Below are 26,877 nucleotides of genomic sequence, written 5' to 3'. Positions count from 1 at the left end.
CCGGATATTTCCGTTATATCATCTCCTAATATCAGAAAGAAACGCAATACATTTTTCCTTTGAAACAGGATCATGTATAAATAGCACACTATCTTGCAAAGAGAGGTAGTTTCCTCAGCGTAAACAACTACCGAATAAGGGCAATACTTAAATAGTATATTTGTATAAACACTGTATTCTTCCTTCGTTCTCTATTTCTCCATTAACTAAGCTTGTGACGTACGAATCTAGAAGTTATTCTTTATGTTGTACTATGAATGTGAGTAATATTCATCACAAATATCGAAAAACATGGCTTCCACGACTCGTGTATTTTTATGTGGTAAATATTTCTAGCAGTTAAAAGATAAAGCATTAATTAAATCATATTCGTCCAAGACCAAGTAGCCACATATAATGATATTTATATAAGGATTCACTCAACACATCTCCTACGCGGGAGCACAATTATCATCTTTATTTCCGTAAATTCAGCTTAGAAAGAGCAGCAGTAGTAGACGCCATATTATTACACATTGCAGCTTTCTCTAGTACAACTACACAATAATTCGTGTATGATTATAAGTCGGTGATACACGTAGTTCACTCGTTTATCGTTTTTCGGGAACGATAAATGTATCTCAACCCTGCATATTACATTCTTAATCCTCCTGTTTGTTATTCTGGTGAAGATCGAATGCTTTGCTTACTACAGAGTACAGGCAGCCATGTGCACCTCATTTGAACGCAGACTCAATGAATTGACCAATCACGAATTGGCGGGAAAGCCTGCAGTGGAAAATCAGCCAATGAGCATGCTCCATTTTCAAACTTTAGTCTGTCTTTGTCCAGGTCCACAACAGACGTTTGTTAGTTCAACATGAAAGTTATGTGAAAGTTGCGCCATAGTGTAAAATTGTTATTAAACACTCAAGAAACTGCGAAGGACTTCATGCCTGAAAATAGCTGCGATTTTGTCACGGATAAGGTGAGTTTTATCCTGTCTTCCTGCAAATCGTCTTTGCGTGATATTTGTAAACAGTGTGTGATGTCTCTTAATATCTGCCATTACCAGACAGCGTAAACGAATTTACAGTAAGTCGTTGGATAGCAGTTTTAAGATTAAATAAGCCTGTAAGTGTAGTGAGCATGAAGAATTAAGAACCTGCCACTATCAACGTAAGTAGTACTTGTGTCTAATACTATGCTGGAAGTTTTTGTTGCGACTATGTTTAGATGACTTCAGTAGCGTTATCGAGTATAATGTGGTATTCTGCGCAACGAAGTGTTGTTAATCGTGTTTGATTTCCAGACAATTTGTGTCAGTAGTATAATTGTAGAAACGTTGTCTTAATCGATTGCTTTGGCGCCAATAGTTCAGAGATCACAGCGTTGTTGCGTCCCAGCATTCGTTTCTGTAATGTACGGGTGCCAAATAAAAGAACAAATCTCAGTTCGCATTCATAAGATTTCCTTGGTAATAGTTACTTATTGCACTTGATATTTTCCGTGAATTCGGTAAAAGGAATGTTAGTTTCATTTGTTCCGAAAATAGAAAAATTTAATGATTTTGCGTATCGTATGATAAGGAACGTCCGGTTTTTCGTGCAGGTGATTGTGTAAATCTGGAAGAAATTTATATACGTTTTTGGTTGTAAATATAGAATGTTACATGAAAACTCGCTTTCGAGACACATTATTATTTGTTAGTTAGATCACGGCAATCTAAATTGCGTGAAATGCCCGTACATAAGTCTGATAACTTGTCAAATACGGAGACAGCTATTTAAATTTCGCACTGTACACAGTTGCGGCCTAAAAGTGTAAATACGTCGCTTTGATTCAATCCATATGGATTATGATGTGTAGAAAGGACGTATACTATATTTGACATTGTGAAAATGCATTTTAATGGCGTATTTTCATTTCTGTAGTTAATGTTGAATGACTCTAGCATTGTAAACCGTTAAAATATGTTGAGCAAGCGAGTTGTGACAAACATCTTACACTGTTACGCGGGTGGTCCCTATATTTTCTAGCGTGATGCAAGCCGATACAGTATCAAAAATCCCTAGTAATATGTTGAGTGAAACTTTTCATCTGGAAGAAAGCAAAGAAAAAGGCAAATCTTTTGCTGTTTATTCACATATAATACTACAGCCTTTTTGTATAGGTGGTTCCTGTCTTATTACATTCACAGTAAAATATCATCTCATTGCTGGTATAATGATAGTTACTAACACTTTGTAAATAAACACACGGGGTGCCCATGATATTGTCTGGCTGTTCACTAAATATGGTCATTGCACAGTGCTGTTATTGGAGCTATATCTAAAAACAGCCGTTCCTAGTCATAGTTGCTTTTAATAATTTTGATTGTGTAAACATGAGTCAGTTTAATATAGTGGTCCGGTGTTTGTATCATGTCAGTATTGTGTAGGTATAATTATTATACTGATATGTGTGCATTATGTAAGTGATGGCCCCTTATCAGAAGTGGTGAATTGAGTATTACTGATTGTCTCAAAGTACTGTGTGCTGATCTTATTCTTCCATTCAGACATCAGATTGTATAGATTTCTTTGTCAGCTTCCCTGTGTGCTGCAGTTTTTAAGTTCTTTATAAGTTACCCAGCCTTTGATTTGCATAGTTTTGTTTAATCTTAGTCCCAAACATCTTGCTGTACATATTATTTTAAGATAATGTATGATTTCAAGAAAATGTAATACTTGTAGGTTAGCTATGTAAAGTCAACTCGTCTTGATGAACTACAGTCATGTGCCTTCTTGTACTGATCCCATTTTGTCATGTTGAGGTTCTTGTCAAACTAATTTAAAAAACTTTTTGTAGAGTTCATCTCCCAGTTGATATGTCATGATATTTCTAACTCAACCCTCCACACTATGATAAACGTTGTTCTGCTTATGCTGTATTTGTTGCTTTTGTAAATAATAGGTTCTTTCTGTTCAGTTTTTTTCAGTGTACCTCTTCTACTTTGTCAAATTATTGTTTCACCTTGTGTTCATTATTTCTCAGCCTTTCCATTTTTTTGTACCATAGTAGGTAAATGCTGTGAAGGTAGTTGTATACAGACAGCAAATACTGGATAGAAATGTTGCTGGTAATTAAATCATAGTCCACTGGAGTTCTCCAGACTCATTGCCAATACATGTTGAGTATATGCTTTGTAACATAAAGATGAGTTCCTTATGCACCTGGACTATAGGTAGTTATGGACTTCAGTTGGGCTCCTCGGTTGATTGTCAAATAAGATGTTGCATATTTGCATAACTTATCTGATACATACCTTTGAAAATTCACTAGGGGGTTATTATATGCTGTAGTAATGAGTTGGACCACTGAAATATTTAAGTGCTGAATTGTTGTTGAGTGTAGCGAATTTCATAATGTGTAGAACAGCCAACATGAACTTTAAATGATTAGACCCATGTAAATTTGCTCGGCCTTGTCTTGATGCTAAATGTATTCCAGAAATGATTTAGAAAGTGTTAACTTCAAGTATGAAAAATGTTGATTGGAGGTTGTTTTGCAAATATTTATGGTTAAATTAGCGAAAATGAATTTTTGGTGTTAACTGTAGATGCTACACTTAGACTAAACAGAGTATTTCCTTGTGAAGAGAGCTGCATAGAACTCGTGCCTGAGCTGGCAGAAAACACTGTGCAGACTTAAAAATAGTTATCTATGAAAATGTTATACACATATCTTGGTTCATTTATGTTGTGCTGCAGCATTTTGAGTTTGTTGTGCACTTGGTGTAAGTTATTGTTGCCTTACAGGTGAAATGTGCATTTCATTCCTCCCCCTCCCCCATATCTCTCTCTCTCTCTCTCTCTCTCTCTCTCTCTCTCTCTCTCTCTCTCTCTCTCTCTCTTTTTGCCCCCCCCCCCCCCTCTTGCCCCCATTGTTTTTATTGTACCACTGAGTACAGTGATGGATCTCAATTTTAGAAGCAAGCTTAGATTCTTTATAATTCTTAATAGCAGCTACCCTTACTGCGACCTAAAGGGAAATCTATGGCCAGTGAAATTGGTCAAGGTCAACTATGGGTACAGAGTGTAAGAGGTGGGGGGGGGGGGGGGTAGTGAGAGAGAGAGAGAGAGAGAGAGAGAGAGAGAGCTACCGACCGACCGACCGACCGAACCTTACTGACTTCACCCTCATGCTGAATTGATTTGCCAGTATTTAGAAATGGCACTTGCAGTGTACATAAAACAAACAGAATGGTTGAGCTGGTTTTTTTGACACTATTCCCAAAAATGAGGCCCACATTTGCAGTTACTTGTTACTTTTTGGTGATAGACTGGTTCTGTTTATTTAATGTGGAGGAGACAGGTTGGTGTTGAGAGTAGGGCCATTCTAAACAAAATGTAAAGGAGATGATGAAGCAAACTGAGAATAGTTGCAGTGGTCACTTTCAGCCTCTGTTTTCTTTGTTTGTTGCTGTGTGATGTTTTTTATTGTTTTCACTTTTTGTGATAACATACTTCATTTGCAGTTTTGATTTCAAGGCATCGTAATAAATGAAACTTTTAAACTGTGTTAACCTTTCATGCAATACTCTGGATTTTGAATTATTTGTGTACTGATATGGATTATTGTAATAATATGCTGCTATTACTTGAAATAAGAGTAATTCATAAAATAGCAGTTAGAATGCAGTTTTCGGTGATTACTTCATTCAGAGTTTATCTAATCTTGCCTGAACAAGAATACATACATTTTCATTTGAAAGTTTCATTTAATATGTTCATAACGATGAAATGCACTCACCGCCACACCTCGAACCAAACTGTAAAACTTATCTTTCAAAATGAGAAGTATGTTTTCCTTTCAGGACCTATTAGTGTATATTAATCCATACTGTGATCTTAATTAATTGTTTTCTGTCCTCGGACAGGTGTGTTGATACATGTAGGGACGGTTGTATTTGGAAACTGCGCAAGTGTTTTTTGGAGTCCTCTTATTCAAAGCCATGGCACAAGGACTCCTTAGCAGCAGGAAACGCAGCCGAGATAATTGTGGAACAGACAGTTGCGATTTTATGCCATTACCGAAAAGAGTTAACAGTACGCACTTTGGTGAAAATGTGTACAACAATTTAGTTTCTCAGCATGTTGCACATGCTAGTTTTGAGGGGGAAGACTGGAATGGATTACCAAGTCAGGGGAGTTCAACACACTCAGTGGCTCAGCCTCCCAATTACAGTTATGGTGCAGACCAAAGCAAGAGTATTAATGCAGTGATGAACACAGATATATTACATAATGGTTACAGCAACCTGACTCCTGCATCACCAAGTCAGCAGCATCCATGGATGTCAGCTCAAATTCTTAGTCAGTACACTCCGGATCTCACTGCTGCTGATAATCCATATTATTACGAAAATAACAAACTCCTCTTTGCTTTGTACATGGAGAGAGTTCAGAGGGGTGGTACTCCATTTTATTAGTATGTGGCCCATTGCTTCAGAAAAAAAATTCATTGATGTATTGAATGTTTGTTTACTCGCAGCATGTTAGCTTTAAAATGTATGGCATAGGTAAGCAGTTATTTGTGGATTACATGAGTGTTCTGGATACACACTAATTGTATGGTGCACAACTAAATATCTGTAAAATATATTGTGTGTGAAGTTTTATAGTATGGTCCTCAGTCAATCCACATCGTATTAGCTTTATGTGGATCACGCACAGCATACATTCGTTTTGAGAGTCTGGACTTGATTATAAATTACTTGACCTTATTTTCTGTATTACCACACATATATTTTATTTTTACAGTCATTATTTATGAGAAGCTGACCAAGTTGATCTGAGAAGCGTATGTCTCGTATAACTGTGTTGTATATTTTTACAAGTTACCTTCAGCATAACCTATTGTGTAATGTTAGTGTGATCATATAATTAATTTTTCTTTTAACATATTCACCCAGGTGTGTGCATAACTGTCTGATGGTTGTTTGCATAAATAACAGCAGTATGCTATTTAAGGTCAACAAATGATTCTTTGCTGTAGTAAACTTGCCCCTGTTAAGTCGAATTGCTGTATTTATCTATTTATGTATGTATTTATTTGTGTGTATATTTATTTATACATATTTCTTTATTTATTAATATATATTTATTTATTTAAACACAAATATATTTATTTGTACAGGTGTACAATTCATTTTAGCCCATGTGTAAAACCTGAAACTGTATACATATTTTGATAAAAGAAGTCCAAAGTTACTTGAAAGGTGCCATAATATCTTATATACTTCTTACTGAAACAATGTTACTAGAATTAGCTATAAATGTAAGCTATAATTGTAGACTGACACATTGCTGTGTTTGTTCCTTATTCAGTTAACATGACTAGTCAAGTAAATTGTCAGCATCACAGCAGTCACCTGTTAAATTTCCTCATTTGTTACTAATGTGTTAAAAGCACACACAGTATTATTTGATATAGCAATGTATGTTTAAATAAAGTGTTAACTGCATCAAAATTGTGTCTTTGATTTAAAAAAAGAGGTATTGTTTCTGTTATCACAAAGTACGTGTGGTGACAAATATTTGGGATTATTACAATGAATTTTGTCATTCTCCAGTTTGTATAAATTTTGGGAGATTAGGTGCAGTTGTTCATAATAAAACACACTCGGGAGGGGAGGGGTTGTGTTCACATTGCACTGCGGTGTGATGTAAAGAAGCATTGTCAGTAGCACTTTTTTGTTAATGAGTTCTAGGAGCTTGTAGATTTCTGTATGCCCTAGAGTGAATGTATATCTACAATATCTTTTACTATCTTTGAAAATTATTGCATAATTTCTAAATAAAAAATACTAAAATATTTCAATAGTTTTTTGCTGTGTCTATATGCCTAGCTGGGTAGTTGAAATGCACATTTTGTTTAAGGTATGCAGTTCTGCTGTGTTCAAACTTCATGCCCAAGTAGCTGAGGATGTTGACAGCCACAAACATATATTTATTGTAGTTCACAATATACCTAATTCTGAGTAGAATTAAGATATTTTCAGCTCCAGATTCCTTTCTGGGGCTAAAATATATTCTTGTGCAATAAGTAACAAATGGCATACAGAACCTACATAATTGGACACATGAAAATTTTCATCTTACTCGATCTATTTATTTATTGGTCTCATAGATAATTTCCTCTGTTTCACATTTTGCTCTTGGTAAGTAAGCAGTACTGCTAATGTTTGTGACAATTCTTGTATGAATGTTTGAGATACATAAATTAAAGTTCAAGGCACTTTCTCAAGTCTAGCATCAAACTGTATAGTCATTAGTATTAGAGTCTGGTGTAGGAAAAATTGTGACTGTGCTTAAAGCAGAACAAGAAACACATTCCATTCACTGATGACCAGTTTAGTTTTCAGGCAACATTAGCACAAATCTCTCAATTCAATAACAGTGCACTGGCAGTTTATTATAATTAAAAAAAACCTGTGTGCTACCAATACAGAGACACTAGTTGTTTCATAACTGGAAGAAAATGTAATAATTTTGCGTTGTAGCTCTGGTTTTGAGAACGAATGTGGCGAGAATGTTATTTTCAGAATCTTAAGTTTTCTGCACACTTCCGATGGAGTTATCCCTCATTCTGGATTAAAATTATTCTTTGAATTTTGAAATAACACAATGGTTCCTTGTGGTAGTGCTCTGACTTAGTGTGCAGCAGCAATCCTTAGCAATGTGTATGGGTGTGCTCATACTGTTACCAGAATATGATAATTGTCTGTTAAATTTACAGCCGTCCTAATTTTCTTTGGAAAATTCATGTACCTGATATTTTCAAACAAACACTAGTACAAATCCATCAAATTTGAGAAACTTATAGTTACTTGGAGGAACTGTCTGAATAGTACATATTTATGCAACACTCAGATCATAGAAAAGGGGATAGCTCTGGGAATAATTGGAAAATGAGATGGCTTTGGAAATAATCAAGTATGATGGAGCAGAAGTGTCAAAGGAACTTCTGTTCCAGAGTGTGTAGGAGCAAATTAGTATCCCAGAGGATTGGAAGAACAATCATATATTGGCGTAAGAAGGGAAACAGTTATGACTGTGATAACTACAGGGCTATCTGTCTATCATTAGTAGTCCATGAAGGCTATATTCATATATTGGAGAGTCAACTGAGAAATTGGTGGAGAGGGTGTCGAGGAGCCTGCTGTTAAGCCGGGGCGACAGATGCAGGATCACAGCTACACTTTAAGAACAATTGTGAAGAAGAGTATAGCCAAGAACTGGGACATGTATCTCTTTTTTTCTCAATCCTGAAGCTGCATTTGTTTTCTTGTGAAGGCACTGTGTGTGGAAAGCACTGGTAGCAAAGATGGTACCAGTGAAATTGATTAATTCTGTGGAGAGTGTGTATGAACAACTGATGGGAGTGTGTTGTATTGATGGTGAAGGGTCAGGAACATTCCCAATGGAGAAATGACTCAAAAACGTGAAGTCTTAGCCCCCTTACACATTAAATGTCTTCCTATATGAAGTAAAAAAAAAAAACAAAAAAAAACCAACCCACCTAAGTGCCGCGCAGGGCAGCCAAGCAGTCTGCAGCGCCTTGCCGCGGTTCAAACACCTCCCGTGTGTGTGTGTGTGTGTGTGTGTGTGTGTGTGTGTGTGTGTGTGTGTGTGTGTGTGTGTGTGTGTGTGTCACATTAGTGTAAGTTAGTTTAAGTAGTGTGTAAGCCTAGTGACCAATGACCTCACAGTTTGCTCCCATAGGAACTTACCTCCACCACACCTAAGAAGTGAACCCTCAGAACAAAGCTTGGAATATAGAGACTATGACCAGTCTACCTGCAAATGTTTCACTAGACAGATGATACAGTGTTGGTGGGTGACATACCAGAAAGACTTCTGCAGGATGTAATGAAATGGTATGAAGAAGTGAATGGTAGCAAATGCGTAGCAAAGTAAGGCAGCTATTAAAAAACAATAGACGGGAAGAACAACCCAGTATACTCTGTACTGGAAAGATTCTTGGAAAAGTAAACAGTTTTGAATACCTAGGTGTCATACTTAAAAGTAACGAGGAAAATAAAACAAGAGGTGCTAAATTGGAACTAAGAAAGCAGTCTCAATGTACTATCAGGCGAATAACATAGTAGTAGCGAAGAAAGAAGTATGAAAACTAAAATGCAAATTTACAGTGCAGTTATGGCACCATACATGGAATGGTGTGAAAGCTCTGCAGTACCAGAGAAACACACAACTTGGATCACTGCCAAAGGAATGTTCATGTGAACAGTAAGAAATCCTAGAAGAGATTGAGTGAAATGAGACTGGACAAAAGAAAGCCATGTATGTGGTGACAGAGGGGTGTCAGATGAGCTAGTATGGGCTTGTTAAAGAATGGGAAAGGAAAGAAAAGCTAAAAAAGTATTTGGAATATGTGCAGGGAAGAACAGAATGAGGAAGACCCTGCTTCACTTGGGAAGACTAGATTGAGAAACTGGGACAAAGGAATGCAAAAACAATTGTGGAAATGAAGAAATTGTGTGAAAATATTGTGGAAAGGAAGAAATGGATAGTGAGGCTACCCAAAGCTAGAAAGCATAAGGGAATTGAAGAAGAACTCTTCAATTTTCTTTCTTACATAAAATATGTTTAATTCCTTTCTGGCGTTATTGTTTCATATTCTGTGTATTCAGGAACAGTCTTTCACAGGCATAGTAAATCTCATTTCAGATGCCTGGATTTTACTTGTTTGCAAATGACCTACAACGCACTTCTCTAGAGCACTGTGGGGACATTCTGGGTCTTGTTTCTTAAGTAGCTATTTGTAGTTCCACATGTTTCCAAGCTTCATGACTTTTTTTATCTATATCTTTGTCATACTCATATGTAATATCACAAGCCAGATAATTGAAACGCTGACCAGTTCTAATGGTATATTTTTCACTGATTTTTTTTTTTCATCTTGTGAGTCCTGTCTTAAAAAAAACTATTACTCTTTAGTTTCCTTTGTGAACATAGACTATACTGTGTTTAAAGGCACAAATTGCACCATTTATATTACAGAAGTATGTTACAGTGTCTCAGATTGTGTTAATTTGGTGAATAGTAGAGTACCGCAACAAAATTCCTTCATTTAGATGTGACTATGTTCTGTGCTTGGTGGCCATTCTACAGTCATTTCACTCTCTAACGGCACAGTCTTCCATATCATTGTCTTAGGCTTCACAACTGGGTCCTTCATTTTGTTGTTACTTCATATACATATTGTTTCCATTTCAGACCTTTACGTAGATTTTGTGCTTAGGCTTACATTATGCCCTGGGGTATAGTTACAGGGTGTCAGAGTACAGCAGTTACTCTTGTGGTGAGCCTCTGTCTTCAATATCATACTACGACTGATTTCCTTCTGGAACACATATTTAAATGTCTGCTGTGTACTGAAGAGTTTGTATTGATACTGTTTATTATATGTTAAGGCATCTGAAAGGCCAATTAGTTGCAAAGCAATTATTTGAAGATAGAATGCCTTAATTTGTCAAGTGGTGCCAAATTATGACTGATGAAGATCTCCCATGGTTACAGCTGGGCAGTTTCTGGTGAAGATTCAAAACTGCCTCCCAGCTTAAAACCTACGAACGATGCCAGGAAATCTACATTCACTTATGTCAAAACTACAAGACTTAAACCTCTTCTTTACTCTAATTTATCTTGTTTCGCTGTTATATTTGGTGCCTCATAGAGTGTGAATACATGCCTAATATTAGAAAAAGGCAAGTACTCTGCTGTATGGTTCATAATAGTAATTTTTGTATCTAGCTATTGAAGCCCCCCACCCCACCTTCTCTCTCTCTCTCTCTCTCTCTCTCTCTCTCTCTCTCTCTCCTGCAAATTAAATGAAGTTCTTACAACAAAATTCATCACAATTCTCATATGAATCTGAAGCTATTTCCAGATCAGCAGTGGAGTTGTAGTCTTAGGTGAGGATGCTCCAGGTTAAATAATGGAGAAGGCGAAAACCATGATATACTCTTTATTACTAGGTGGAGAGACATCAAGGGGCATTTGCAAACCACAGAGGCTAAGAATAGACTAGCTCATAGATTGAACTGTTTCGGAGCCATAGTGCTACCCAGTGTGTTTTCTGATGCTGCTGGATTGCTACAAAATGTTCACATCATTTAGGTGATGACAGACAGTGGGACAAATGAGAAAACCAAAATATTTTTACAGAAATATGGCCCATGTGGCATAAAATGCGGATCTTGGTTGGATAGGCAGATGGTGACTACAAAGATTCACTGTAGATGCATGTAACAAAAAAAGGTAGAACACTCTGAAAACTGAATATTATATTGCAGTATGAAAAGGTGTTTGCATTTGAAAAACAAATGTTTATGTCCTTGTTGCAGTAAGGGACCACACTGTGGAACTTGTTAAGTACACTTAACTCTCAGCACGATACAGGTTCTCACAGGAAGCTGAGTATAATTTTACCTAAACTTCTAGACCTTTTTTCTTTTTGTTATCAACGTGATATGTGGTGTTCATAGTGACTTAGTTTTGGTGCATATGATACGTATTATTATCGGATTGTTGAATATTAAATTAGTTTTTAAGTTATTAGTGGTCTTCATTTGGTTCTTTCTGCAAGAAGCCCACTTACATTGAACATTGTCAAAATACCGTCATTTTCAGATTTGATACCTTGCCTTTTTTTTTTTTTGTAGGTTACCTTTGTCTCTTGCCGAGACAAGTTTCGTTTCAAGATGTGCAAAAAAAGCAATTGTATGATACCTATGGCAGCTGTAATATCAAGAACATTTGTACTGAAGGTATGTTGCAGTTTATTTTTCTTCTATTCTTATAAAAAAATTTACAATATTGTTAATTACTTACATATTTTCAAATGCAAAACTTCATGTTCACATTTGCCATTACATAGGTTCTTAATGCGCATATATTCTGCAGACTATTTTGGGGAAAACAAAAACTGTGAACCATTACAAATAAGTGCTAGAGCAGTTAAATATAGTAACATGTCAGAGAACATTATGTACATTGTTGTGTTACAAACTGTGATGTATTTGGGTTCGAATGTTCATTATTACTGATTTTTTATAGTGGCCAACAAAGCATCCAAGGTTTTGGGAAATGGCTTTATATAGATGCACGAGAAGTGACACCACAGTGCATTCTGGAGTTTGCCGTAATGTTACTCTGTATTAAAATTCAGAAGAGGATGCGTAAAATTTCAGTCAAAAAAAGTGCGTAACAACACAAACAATAATAATGATGATGATAATAATAATAATTGTATTATTAATAATAAAGATCATGATAATAATAATCAGCATTTAGTGTTCTCCCATGAATTAAATTTTGAGTACTTAATTTATGTTCTTTTGTTTGTAATATAAAAGTTGTATTCCATACAACTCCCAGCTAACTTTCTGTTGAAAAGTTTGAACTTTACTAGAATGTATGAAAGTGATTGTGGTCATACATTCAGTTTCATAAGGTTACAATGAGTGTAAACTTCCAGTAACAACAGTCTTGTGTTGTGTTGTTGATTACTGAAGAAGTTGAAATAATACCTGATGTCAGTGCTACTGCATATTATATGACTTAAGCATGCAGTCACCTTGTAATGTATCCACCTATGGGGAGAGAACTAAAAGACTGACACTTTACCTGACGCTTGAGATTGTCAAGATAAAGGAAAAATATTTGTGAACTGTTGGCTCTATTTATCTGAACAAACTCAAATTGACTTAAAGTAATATCTTATTCAAACATTTCCATTCTGTAATTTTTTCGGTTTGTCATCTACTTAAGTAATGTGTGAAACACAATTGATGTTACATTCTGCTTTAAGGATGTACTGACAGTTTTGTACTTGCCAGAATATGCACAGAATGAATATTATCATTTAAAGTACATTTATTTGTACGTTTTAAATTTTATGTATGATTGAATCATTCACAAAAATGAATTGACGCATTAGTGTGTTAGGTATTAATAAGTATCAAATACAAAAATTTTATTTTGGAAACACACCAAATTTACACTGCGTGATGTAGATTTATGCAACTAAGTATCAAAGTAATGAGATGACAAGTCACCCTCTGTCAAAGGAATAGTTGTACACATGCACAAGAATGGTTGCGGGGTAATCTGCATCATAACAAATTACATTGTTACAGCACCATTTTTGGTCATGTGGATTCAATGGAGTCAACTGAACCTACTGATACTGAATGCAAATTCCATTGTGTAACATAAGGATGTTGTGGTGTTTGATGTCATACAATTGCAAACTGGAACGGAATGAAAAACCGAAAGTTTTTTTTTTTTTTTTGGTGATGGCAGACTGATACGTAGCATAGCCAGAGGTCTAGTTTAGGTTGTTCAGTGACAGTTTGGTCATGAGTTGGTGATGCCAATGAATGTGAATATGGGACCTTAGATGTGGTGACATACTTATTGGTATCGTAATCTGAGGTCTAGTTTAGATTGAAAGGTAACAGTTTAGTGGTGAGTTGGCAAGCTGTGTCGAACGCCTTTGTTAATGCAATTCAGTGTGTTGATTCAAAATGGCGTTATTTTACCAGTTACAAAGTGGGGGCATTCATTCTACATATCTTCCAGTAATGCAGTGTCAATCTAAGTGAAAATTACAAGTATTTGAAGCAAAGGAGTGGTGTACCTGTCCTTCACTGCAGATGTACCCATCAGTCCAGTTGCATTGCTAGGAGGTTGAACAATCACTGCCTTAGTAATATTCTCGAAATAATGTGGGAGTGGGGATCAAAAATTAAGTGTTCAAGGGATCATGTTCTTCCCCGATGACACGCATTATCACTATGTGACCACAATGTCTGGATTTGTCGAGAATTTGAAATCCAGGCACATCCGTTTGCAAATTCTTGCCCTGCTTTGAACCTTTTCTTGATTTCTTTTACTTCTTTTGCTTCTCAGAAGTAAAAGAAAAGAATTAGGGGAAATTTAGTGAATTCCAGGATTATAGTATGCACAGCATTTCCCATGTAACCAAGTTGTGAGAGTTTCCTCAAGTAGGTTGAGAGAATACACGCAGTTCATGGAACTCAGTGGAGGATACTTTGAGCAAACTGGAAAATTTCGTGAACTTTGCAACGTGAATTACTTACACAAAATATCCATAATGATTTTCTTATAGTGGTGATGAAATCTGTTTGCCATTACATGCAGTACATGGAGGAAATGATGTGAACAAGAAACTTTTATTCCACAGATTAAGCACGATTTTTTCCTTCTTGAAAATGTCAGTTGAAGATATAACATTGCAACTTCCCGACAGATTAAAACTGTGTCAGACTGGGACTCAAACTTGAGACCTTTGCCTTTCATGGTCAAGTGTTCTACTGACTGGGCTGTCTCAGCACAACTCACAGCCTTACTTTTGCCATTACCTCATCTCCAAGGCTATGTCCAAGCCATGTCTCTTTACAGTATTACTTCCAGAAGTGCTATTTGTTCACGGTATGGCAGAGAACTGTCAAGTTTCAAACATAGGTGATGAGGTACTGGCGGATGTAAGGCTGTGAGGGTGGGACGTGAGTCATGTTTCAATAGCTCAGTTGCTGGAGCACTTGCTCAAAAAAGGTGGGTATTGTAACATTAATTAATTATTGGAGTACTCAAGCCGGACTAATGGTAAATGAACTTTGAAATCATTGATGTATTTTGTGAAGTGTTAAGTGGTGTTGTGCCTCATGAACAGTGTGGGTTTCCAAATATCCCGTATATTGTGAAAAGATCCATAAAACTTTATAGAGAATGTAGGGTAATGGGGTTTTAAATGAAATATTAGAGTTCCTTTGCAAATGAGTGGGAAGGCAACTGTTACTATATTGTTATTATTATTATTATTATTATTATTATTATTAGTAGTAGTAGTAGTAGTAGTAGTAGTAGTAGTACAGACATCAAATCTCATTTAATTATCCAAAGCTCCTTTGTACCTTTCCCATACATCAAATCTATACATCTAGGAAGAATGTGTGGCCAATTATAACAAAAAAAAGTAATATGTTTCCAGATACCTCTTTCCAAATGATGTATCCTAAAAATGTTGTAACCATACTACTGTTAATGCTGAAAGATCATTCAAATTATTTTCAATTAGTATCAAACAGAAGAAAAGTGCATAACACTTTATTCAAGGTACAGCCTTAGTGTGTAAAAGTTAAAAATAATTGATACTATCTGTATGTTTTGTTAATCATCTTGATGTTTAAGCTCTTTTGTCTGTGTTTGCTTTAACAGTAACATATGTTTTTGAGTGGGGTCCACCTTTAGCAAAATATGATTTTGTTTTTTGTCCCAGACATGTACCACTGCAGTTGTAGCATCATCAGTGATTTTTTATTATTATGGCTTTTGAAGATAAGGAATGTTCTTTACTGTTTAATACATATAAATATTAGTTTTTAAATTGTAATTACAGGTTTTTGAAGAGCACATAAAATTGTGCTTTCATACCTTCCTACCACATGGTGTGGTTTTCCTGCTGTATTACATTTTTTACAGTTACTGTTTTTCATTGCAGTTTGTCACCTGCAACTATATACAACTTAATGTAGGCTAAACATTTACGCAAAAATTACAATTTCTGAACTGTTATGGCTATGTCTGAGATTAATAATTCATGTGAAAGGGTGTGTGTGTGTGTGTGTGTGTGTGTGTGTGTGTGTGTAGATGTACTCCATAATATGCTCCTCATGTCTATATAAATAGCAACGTGTCTTGCATTTTCAGGCACTGGTAGTGCTTTGACGAGATGATGATTAGTCATTAATATTGTACTTCGTCGAAAGTAGTGTAGTGTGGTTGTATTTGCTGGATGAGCAAGAATGTAACCTGGGTAAGTTGATGATGATTGTACTATAGTTAAATATAAGAGGACTGGGAATTATTTTCTAATATATTTTTCTTTATTGCAGAAGTTACAAAAATGGATCCTTTTTTCAGTACACAGGATACAATGTCTTTATCTCTCCAAGAGATGCTTGACTGTGACTACAAATCAGATTTGGAAAGTGTTCTGGGGACAGACCTCAGCCTCTCGTTAAGTGGAGAATTTCCTCCGGTAGACTTAGAAGGAGCATTGGGTACTTCAGATGATATGGCAATGTGGCTTACTAATGGCTGCTTGTATAGTGAAAATAGTAACTCGTCCAGTTCAAATTTGAACCTGGATTTACTGGGTTGTGATACTACTGCAGTGAAGTTAAATCCAAGTACTGTGTTGCCAGTGACATTTGTGACTGTTCCTCAGGCACCACCTAAGACTGTTAGTGTTATTGTTAGTAAACCCTTGATGCCTTGTGAAGAAAAGCTGTCAGACAACTTAAACACTTCAGTGCCAAGTTCTTCAGGAAATACTGTTATGTCCCAAACAGTTTCAGCTTCCACAACTCCAGTAAACCAGTTGTCATCAGCATTAAATGCTTCAACAGTGTCTCACAGTGTCAACAAAGTCATCACCAAGACCGATGCTTTTCAGTCAGTAATGACAACAAAAAGTGTCCCAAACATTATCAGCAGTACAAAGTTTACACAGAAGGATCATGTTCCTGCTCATCAGAGTAATGTGGATTTAATTGCAAGGTCCTTGCAACCACAGCCTAATAGTAGGAAACGTGACACCAAAAACTTTGATATGGAGTTTGATGAGAGACCTTATCCAAAGCCTGCATACTCTTACTCGTGTCTTATTGCCATGGCTTTAAAAAACAGCAGGACTGGGAGTTTACCTGTATCCGAAATCTATAATTTCATGTGGTGAGTAACAATTACAGTTTTATCAGCTGTAATTTTAAGCTTAGTGTGCAGCATTATGTACTTGTATGTAAAATTTGTAACTGAATTGTTTTGACTGCAAAGAACTCTGAAACTATGGTAGCAGGTCTTCAGGAAATGGCCTGAAAAATTGAACCATCAGACTTATTTTGCCTCCTTATTACCATATTCTTTGAGAAAAAAATTTGTTGTTTCTACAGTTCTGCTGCAGAAAATACACTACCTGTATTTAACAGATGCTGTATTAAGTTGAAGCACCTAAAGATTATGCATCAGTCATCGCCATTGGTGGTGCTGACATTTCTTAGTGTGAACCATCACAGCATCTACTAAGTGTGACTAACAACTTACTTTACAGGAGTAAGTTTTGTGGCCCATTTTTAACATAAAGTTCATAGTTGCACCATAGTCTCTCCATCTGTGTTGTATAGTTTGCTTTTGTCTTTCCCATTTATACCCAGCAGCATGAATGTTATTAGCTCCATTCTTTGTCTGGTGCCTTGCACTTATATTGAGATCCACTGAAATGTACAATGGGTGAAGGTTACAAACAATAGACTAAATAAAATTTTATTTATATTTTGGACAGGGCTTTGAGAATTTTGTTAATGAGTAGACAGAAGTATAAATTTGGTTGAGGTCCTCTGAATTAATTTTGTAGCACTTAATGAAGTTCAAAAGGTGACAAATACCACAAAGAAGGAACATTGTTGTGGTGTCACAAGCAATAAGGCATTTGCAGATAACTCATTTTCAGCCTCTACATTAACTATTTGGCTGCAGCATAAAATTTCAATTCAGTTTTTTGTGTTAATTGCGCAGCTGTTTTAAGAAATTACTGCTTTCCAGCAATAATATCACATTTAGTTGTAGTTAAGTTTAAAGTGCTGTGATGTATTTTTGCCTTAGTCTTTACATTTTTCACTGTGTGATGTTGACAAGTTACTGCCCTTAGAAAGTTTGGTCACTGCATATTGAACTTGCTGCTGTACACCCTGTGACTGTACATTGAGTATATGCTATAAAATACACACAGTGAAATAGCCTTTTATACATTGATGTTTTGAATGTTCTTTAGATAATGCTTCAGTGTGTCTGTGATTATTTGCCTCTGACTAATACCTCATATTCTATGTAATTGTTTTGGTGTTGCCATCAATGTTGATCATTTGTTACATGGTATGCACTTGTAAGTGCCAGAAATAAAATCTCTTCTGACTTGTAATGCATGTTGACAGAAACAATATAATGTTTGTAAACTTAATTGTTGTAGTATGATGGATGTAGTAGTGTTGAGTGTAAAGAAATATTGTGTATCAGGTTGATATGATTGCATTATTGGTGCCCCTGACAGCTGTTAATTGTTTCTGGTAAATACATTACTATTCCACTTATCATATACACCTTGCACCTAGTAAATAAAAATGAGAATTAAGGAAATGACCTGCATTTACTGTAGATAACATATACAACTCAGAAGTAGCTTCTCTAATGTGTCTTCAGTTGTGCACATTAAGATTTGATTATTTCCTGGATCATTTCTACTTTGTTGAAGATCACTATCCTCTTGCCTAAGCATGTTTAGTACATTTAATCGTCTTGATGAGAAAAAAGAAACTTTTACTGTGTACATTTCCATGGCAGTTGCTTACCCATTTATACCGACTTCAGTTGCTGACTTTAAAATTATGGTAGTTGAAGGTCTTGTGCCTTTGCATGCTGATTACAGTATAGAGTAAGGGTCTCTCTCTCTCTCTCTCTCTCTCTCTCTCTCTCTCTCTCTCTCTCTCTCTCTCTCTCTCTCTCTCTGTGTGTGTGTGTGTGTGTGTGTGTGTGTGTGTGTGTGTGTGTGTGTGTGTGTGTGTCAGGCTGGTGATGGAATGCCACACTGCATTACCATTGCCATGTCCAGCAGGTGGATGCTATCGTTATTGAAGACTGGTGAGTTACGGTGGTAGCCATGGTCACAGAAGTCGGACTGAGTGCCGGAATTGCAACAGGCGTTCAGTGCTCTCCATACACTTGTGTCATTCTTTGACGAATGTCTGTTCCATGGACTACCTCAAAAAAGATTTGCATCCTTAAGGATGACCAGTGATCTGCTAAGTGTCAGATGTTCCTTTCTGCACTAATAACTGCAATAAACAAAATAACATTTTTGCAGCCAGAGCAAATTAATCTATTTTTTCTGCTAATCCAATTTTTTTTCCTCTGGATTTGCCAGTCTTGATTTATTTTCTAGCTGCTCTTCTTTCTCAAAAATTTTGTTGTTCGTCTTCACAAGTTCGTGTTTACATTAGAGCTGTGGCAGTTTTTTTTCCCAGTTACCTTGTTTACGTAAGAAAGTTTATGCAATTTTTCTTTCTCAGTGTACATATTAATTATTGGAGTGCTGAATATCAACTATATTGTGAAAAATTCCACAAAACTTGATAAAAAATTAAGGCAATGGGGATTAATGTGAAGTATAAGACTTCCTATGTATTTGAGTGGGAAGGCAAATGTCAGCGAACATATTATGGCAATATGCTGGCCAAGAGATCGGTGTCGAAGTTTTCCACCCATAACATTTGAAAAACTAAAACATCACAAAGTACAGCAAGCTGCCTGAAATTCAAATGTAATGCAAGGTGGAAGTTCAGTAGTTATGGTGGTGGAGGTTTGGTAATGGCAAGTGGTTGCTGTGGCTACAGGTCGTGTGTGATGGGCTGAAAACATGACATGCCTTGGCATGAGATTAACTCCACTACTTTCTTTATAGTTGTCATTGCTAAAATAATTTTGAACACAGTACAGTAAAGCTCTGTAGTGTCCAAGCTGTGATTTGATGGCAGTGAGACATGTACATTCATGAACAGCAAGTTTCTAGTACTCATCTTTAAAGCCAAAACACAAATGATAATTATGTTAAAAAAGTGCTCATACTGCACGCAGGTTGCAAAATCTTCCACTTAAGATATGCTGTAAGTTATGTATTTATTTATTCTTGTCAAAAGCCTTGCATAAGAAATAGACAAAAGTAGAAAATCAGACCAAATACATAAAATTAATACATACATAGGAAATATAGATACAATTTGAGGCAAATATAGCCATATAATAATAGTTAAATATAAGCAAATTACAAACACTAAATAGAATCAGACCAAAAATTAGCGACCTCAGTGGCATTGTCCCTGGCCCACAGCAGGTCCTCCAGTCTGCAGGAAACTGGGAACTGAGGACAAGTTGTACAGGTGCTTGGGGTTTGTTCGGCTCCACATTCACATACAGGTGATAGGTCCACAAGATAGTTCCATTTGGCCATATTATCCTTTGTTCTACTCACACCATTTCTTAGTCTGTTACGGGACTTCCACATTTTCCATTACCTGGAGGGGGGGCCGGGGGAGGGGGGGGGGGGATGCTCCGCAGGAGGGATCCAAGATGCAGTATCTGCATTTCTGGTTTTCCACAGGTTTTGTCGTGCCATTGATGGTGGCATACTGTTTTTCATGGAAATTTTTAGAAAGCTCTTCTTAGATTTGAGCCTGCATGGGGGAGGTTGGTGTCCATGCAACAGGTGAGCAGCCATTATTTCCACTTTGCTTCTCTCTGTATTCACGGCAGCTTTCCGTCTAATATCTGGTGGGGCTATCCCCTCCAGGCTGTAGAGTTTGTAGGTGGGCGTTGCTCTCAGGCATCCTGATGTTATTCTACATGTCTCGTTGAGGGCAACGAGACATGCCTAGCATGTCCAGAACTGTACCAAACAGGGCAGGTGTATTCAGTATCAGAGTAACATAATGTGAGTTCGAGATGTTCTGAGTACTTTTGGTTGGGCACCACATCTGTTACTTGTGAGTTTTATGATGATGTCATTGTGGGGGGATACTTTTTGCGTTGTGTTTAGGCAGTGCTATCTAAATGTTAGTGTATGGTCCAGTGTGACCCCAGATATTTTGGATTGTGACAGGGCTCCAGCTCCATGCTATTCCATATGACTTTTAATTTTCTGTTGGCGTCTTTGTTTCATAGATGAAAAGCACATACTCGAGTTTTAGATGGATTCCATTTCAGGTTGTTATTTTTGACTTGAGATATTAGTGCCACATCGTTAGCATAGATGAAGCTTTTTGTGTTAAGAGGTTGTGGCTGATTGTTAAACAGGGCTGGTGCCAGGATGCAACCTTGAGGCAGGCTGCTTTTTGTATTCTCTATCTACTTTTCTTGCCATCTAGTTTGATGTAGAATCTGTGGTTCTGAGGGAGAGTTCCTATGAAACTGGTAAACTCATCTCTCATTAGTTGATATAGTTTGTGCAAAATTGTCCTGCAAAGTATCATAAACTGCAAAGAGATCTAAGACTACTGCTTCTGTGACCAGACCCCACACAAAACCATCCTCAGTATTCTGTGTCAGAATGAGTATTTGTGCTGTAAAATTTGCATTTGGTCTAAATCCAGCTAGTTGTGGAATCAGTTGTGGCTCGATGACAGCGCAGAGACGATGGAGCATCATTCTTTCGAGGATTTTATAAAGATGGCACAAAAGAGATATAGGGCAGAAGTTCTTGGATCACAAGCTGGCTTGTCTGGTTTCAGTATAGCGATTATCTTTGTCCTTCTGTGGGATTTTAGGCTGTTATTATAGCCATTTTGGTTCTGGATGTTGATGGGCTATCCCTATTTTTTTCCTTCTTTCTTCAGTTGTCTCATTCAGCAGCACCTGGTGGGCAACTTCATTTGGGGTAATGTTGGGTCTTATTTTGGGGATAGTAGGGTCATTATTGAGTCATTTGAGCAATTCCAAGCTTTTCTGCTACTCTTAGACACCTCAATACTCCCTACATTTCAGTCCATCAATTTTGAGAGACTTTTCCCAATTGCTGGGATAATGTCTTTCTTAATTTTACTGTATCTTTGTTGAACAGGTCTTCATCAAACAGTCTAAGGTGTTATTGTAATTTTGACAATAATTCTTCAGTCATACCTGGAATATATGTTGTACAGCAGCCTCTGGGGAACGAAGCACAAGGGCACCTCTTCACTGCATCTAAATGGTTGTAGGAGTCTGGCATGGGTTCGATGCTTAGTGTTGCCTCATTCAGAGTTTCCATATAACTCGTCCAGTTGGCCTTCTTACAATTAAATCACCTACGGAATAGAATCATTTGTGGTTTGATGGCTGCAAACACCTGACAGCACATTGGCCTATGTTGGGTGCCAGGTACAGGTAATAATGCAGTCTTCATACAGTGGTGCGGAAATGGTGTTGCTGACGAAAAGCAAGTCGGGGTTATATCCCCTTTTCCAGTGGCTCTTGTTAAGTGAAGATGGTAGCTTGCTGTCATGCAAGAGAGTTAATCTTCTGCAGTCAGCCAACTCTTAGTACCTCCTCTCCATTTACATCATCAGCCTTGTAGCCCCATACGTTACTGTGGCTGTTGAAGACACTAACAACGAACTGGGTGTCCTGATTTTGTAAATTTACTAGTGGACTGAAGTTAAATTTTCCAGCAGGAGACTTGTAGACAAGTGTTAAGTAAAACTGCTCAGCTTAACTGTTAAGGTTGCAGTATCGTTTTCCTCTGTTAGATAAATTGAGAGCTCTGCTACAGTGTCTCACAAAAATGGCAGTACCATACTGCCTGTTTGGTCTCTCAGTGGCAGTGTGCATGCCTGGTATTTTTAGTATTCATTGAGTGATATCTCTGTTGTGTTTCTTGCATGCACAGTACATCACAATTTATATCTTGACACACAATTTGTCGAAGGTTTTCTTAGCTGGCTGCCAGGCCTTGAATGTTTATGGTCATTATCGTCAATTTTGGTATTGAGAAAGATCCTACGCTTTTTTTTTTATATATAAAAATCGCTCATTGCAACACTTCTGTAGTTGAAAGACCATCCAGTTAAGGGTAATTTCAACCGTTGCCCAGGGTATGCCCAAGTGTGTGTTAAAGTGTGAAACACACACTGCCGTTGGAGGCTCTTTCTGTGTTCCCCATGCCTTGTTATGGGTGTCATGAATTTTCAGTGATAGTGGTGGAGGGTAGCTGCTCGTAGATACATATCTTTGCACATGGCTATATTATTCGTGCACTGCAGACAAGTTGGGATGTAGGGTTGTGAAAGTTGTAGAGAATGAAGATTAGTTGACAGCTAGGGAGGGATAGGAATGTGGTACCAGTGAGCCTGCCCTTGTACAGACAGCAGAAGTTGCATGTTGCAAACAATATGGAGTTGTCATTTGAGATGATGGAAAATATGAACATAAATCTCGGAGAAAACACTGTGGAATAGAGCAGTGGAGAGATTGCTTACAGTAGAGTGGGGAGGAGGGAACGGAAGACTTGAGGACAGGGATGGATGTGCATGTAGAACAGGGGCTAGCAGAGACTGAGTCCAGGTAGATTATGAAATTGAAGGACTTGCAATGGCAGTTCCGATCAAGGACATGCAGAGAAGCTGATGGAGTGGGGTGGAGGTGGTGTTCCTTATGGTACAGGGTTTTAGAACAGCCTAGTGTTTGTTCGGAATTACTTTAGGATTCACAGCTACAAAGGAAATATTGTGATGAGGCTTACATGGAAGGTGCGGCTCGCATGCAGCCGTTCTCTCACCCCCCCCCCCCCCACCACCACCACCACCACCACCACCACCACCACCACCACCACCACTACTGCTGCATTTCCTAGTTGCATTGCCCGACAGTTTCAGGTTGCTTAATCTTGAAATATAGAGATTTCTTGCATTTGGGGGTTATTATGTTATCTGTTGCTGCTATTGTGTGTTGTTCGTCGTGCGATACCGAGGAATCTCACATGGGTACCTCCCCATCGCACTCCCCTCAGATTTAGTTGTATGTTGGCTCAGTGGATAGGCCTTGGAAAACTGAACACAGATTAATTGAGAAAACAGGGAGAAGTTGTGTGGAACTATGAAAAAATAAACAAAATATACGAACTGAGTAGTCCATGCACAAGATATGCAACATCAAGGATATTGTGAGCTCAGGAGGGCCGTGGTCGCGTGGTTAGCGTGAGTGGCTGCAAACGAGAGGTCGTTAGTTCAAACTTTCCCTCGAGTGAAAAGTTTAATTTTTTATTTTCAGACAATTATTATCTGACCGTCCGTGTCAATTATCAAAGTTCAGGCACTCACACGTCATCAACTTCGCTCTCCAAAATTCGAGGACATGTTCAGATTTGCTTGGACATATGCAGGTTTTGACGGTCTACACACGGAAAAATATGAAAACGTTAAAAACATATGATTTGACAGAGCACAGGGAAAACTGTGCGACTGTGAAACTGTTGCATTCATTTGTTGCAGTTTATGTGACAAACTCTTATGTTTTCATCACTTTTTTGGGAGTGATTGTCACATCCACAAGAAAACCTAAATCGGGCAAGGTAGAAGAATCTTTTTACCCATTCGCCAAGTGTACAAGTTAGGTGGGTCGACAACATATTCCTGTCATGTGACACACATTCCGTCACCAGTGTCGTATAGAATATATTAGACGTGTTTTCCTGTGAAGGAATCGGTTGACCTATGACCTTGCGATCAAATGTTTTCGGTTCCCATTGGAGAAGCACATCCTTTCGTCTACTAATCGCACAGTTTTGCGGTGCGGTTGCAAAACACAGACACTAAACTTATGACAGTGAACAGAGACGTCAATGAATGAACGGACAGCTCATAACTTTGCGAAAATAAAGAAAGTAAAATTTTCACTCGAGGGAAGACTTGAACCAACGACCTCTTGTTCTGCAGCTGCTCACGCTAACCATGGGACCACGGCACTCCTGAGCTCACTTAATCCTTGTGTTGCCTATGTTGAACATGGACTACTCAGTTTGTATATTTTGCTTATTTTTTGCATAGTTCCACACAACTTCTTCCTGTTTCCTCGATTGATCTGTGTTCAGTTTTTCAAGTCCTATCCATTGTGCCAACTTTCAACTAAATCTGAGGGGGTGCGATGGAGAGGTTCCCTTGTCAGGAGCAGATTTGTCAAATATTGTTGAAATGTTCAACATTGTTCTCTTGATGAGGGCATTGCCATAACAATAATAATTAAAAAAGTAGTGTCTTCAGTTGAGACACCTGGCAACAAAGTTGTTAGGAAAGTCACCTCTGAAAACTGGATGAAAAGCATCAGTCATTCATAACGTGTCATGGTAAAGCATGGCAGACTGAACCTGTTCAATATTTTTTTTTTATAAAAACGGACACATTGTTAAATAATGACAGTTACAATGTCATATACGTGGGTGACAGTGATGGAGTAATTTCAGTAAAGCTTTTTCATGGACATTAAAAGGAAGGTGCCCAGGTGGAATTGGCTGAATGTTTGGTGTTCGTAGTGTGGTGGGTGTAAGTAACAGCACGGCAGAATTATATTTTCATATTTTTGTTAATAATTCTGTTATCAGCAACTGGGTCAAAATGAAGTTAACCTCAGGAACTTGTTCCATATGATAAGAAATAAACCTCAGTGTTTCCATTATAATTGTTTAAATACTAAGATAATATATGTTGTCATCCCTACCATTCCTTCTTCAAAACTGAAAAGTTTCTTCTCTTTAATTAACAAGCTCAGTTATTTTTTATGTTGCAAATAAGTAGAACGTTTGACCTGAAAAAGTAGTAATAGGGTAATTATAAACCCAGTGCTGTGTTTTTTGACATGTGAGCACGGCAATATGCATCACATTTAACTCAAATTATCCCCTTTCAGATATCTCCGACAGATTTCCCATTAGGAACACATGAAAAATCATAACATTGTCAGGAAAAGCATTTTTATGAACTTTCTGTCTTCCATTTAACACGGATATGCATAGTATTTAATAAGCAATTCAAAATATCAACAAAGTTTTCAACTAAACATAGCACACAGTGAGTTGAGTAATTTTCAGTGTGGTTAATGCCAATTGAATTTTTGTTTACAAACGTATTGTAGGACTGTTATGCTATAATTCAGTTATTTTTCTCCCCACAGCATTTGAGTGTAAATAATATTATATGTTGCAACTGTTTGCTGTGAAAAGTGTTCAAGAAAGTGTTAAATGTGAAGTCCACTTTGCCATTGTGTGATGTCTACATACTGTAGTCATATTGATAGGATTACAGTGTGTCAACAGTCTTAGAGTTGTATTTTTCTCAAATTCTTCCCCTTCATTGTAAGGAGGAATTATCGCAAACTGTATCCAGGGTTATATAAGATAATAATTTATAGAAGCTCTCAAGTGCACTTAGAAACACATAATTCCACTTAATGAAATCACTAAGTACATAAAGAATTTGCAGATATTAAGTGTAAATAGGAATAATACTGTTTCATTTTATACTGCCGTTTTTCAGTGTGTCAAAACCAATTATGATGATGTCTGTTCCATTTAGAACTAATGTCTTCAACACTATTTATTTCTATTTTCTATCAACTTCTCATTTACAGTAGTGTGGTATTATTAATTATTATTCTTGTTAGAACAATTCTCGGAACATTAAATGAATGCTCTTGCAATTATTAAGTGCCAGCATTACAGTTTTTTTCCTTCTCAAATGGGCAAGGGCGTATATTTTTTTTTGCCATAGTCAGACAATCTACTTATCTCTTGGGGGAAAGTCACATTTAACTATGGTAGTTCCAAGAGAGGACATCCCACATATACTTTGCTAGCCGAGTTGCTCCTTCTTGCATGCAGTTCATATAAAAATCAGCATCTGAGATCATCATAGACTTGATCTTTGACTGTAATGTTCTCACACAACAAATGACTTTGTCCACAAGTGAGGCTAGTTATATAGCATATTTATTGGACTTAACAAACTGGTAAAACGGCACATACAGCACAGAAGATTACTTTTCATGAAAGCCTAGGTTAAATTGCTGTTATTGTTTATACTTGGCTCTAGTATATAACAATTAGATATCACCAGTTATGAAAAATCTTAATACTTTGAGTACTTGTGAGAATTTTCTGGTGCAACAGTGTAATCTAGCTTTCAAAGTATTATACTTCATGTTCTGCATTACTTCTTGGAGTCTGTGATGCTTT

At 37.1% G+C, this 26,877-nt stretch overlaps 1 protein-coding gene across 2 annotated transcripts in view; it reads left to right on the top strand.

The window, feature by feature from the left end:
* The first annotated feature begins 441 nt into the window (after nucleotides 1–441).
* LOC126297842 (forkhead box protein P2) overlaps nucleotides 442–26,877 on the top strand; it is a 68,164-nt gene continuing 41,728 nt past the window's right edge. The window contains exons 1-5 of one of the 2 annotated variants that reach the window (XM_049989094.1): nucleotides 442–967; nucleotides 11,711–11,815; nucleotides 12,105–12,247; nucleotides 15,783–15,888; nucleotides 15,968–16,808. In XM_049989094.1, the coding sequence (XP_049845051.1) occupies nucleotides 15,979–16,808 (830 nt within the window). In that variant the 5' untranslated portion in view covers nucleotides 442–967; nucleotides 11,711–11,815; nucleotides 12,105–12,247; nucleotides 15,783–15,888; nucleotides 15,968–15,978. The remainder of the gene's footprint in view (nucleotides 968–11,710; nucleotides 11,816–12,104; nucleotides 12,248–15,782; nucleotides 15,889–15,967; nucleotides 16,809–26,877) is intronic. The other variant, XM_049989095.1, reaches the window with a different exon arrangement.

This window comes from Schistocerca gregaria, chromosome X, assembly GCF_023897955.1.
Source record: "Schistocerca gregaria isolate iqSchGreg1 chromosome X, iqSchGreg1.2, whole genome shotgun sequence".
NCBI classification, from domain to species: Eukaryota; Metazoa; Arthropoda; class Insecta; order Orthoptera; family Acrididae; genus Schistocerca; species Schistocerca gregaria.
This window is presented reverse-complemented; position numbering and strand designations above follow the sequence as displayed.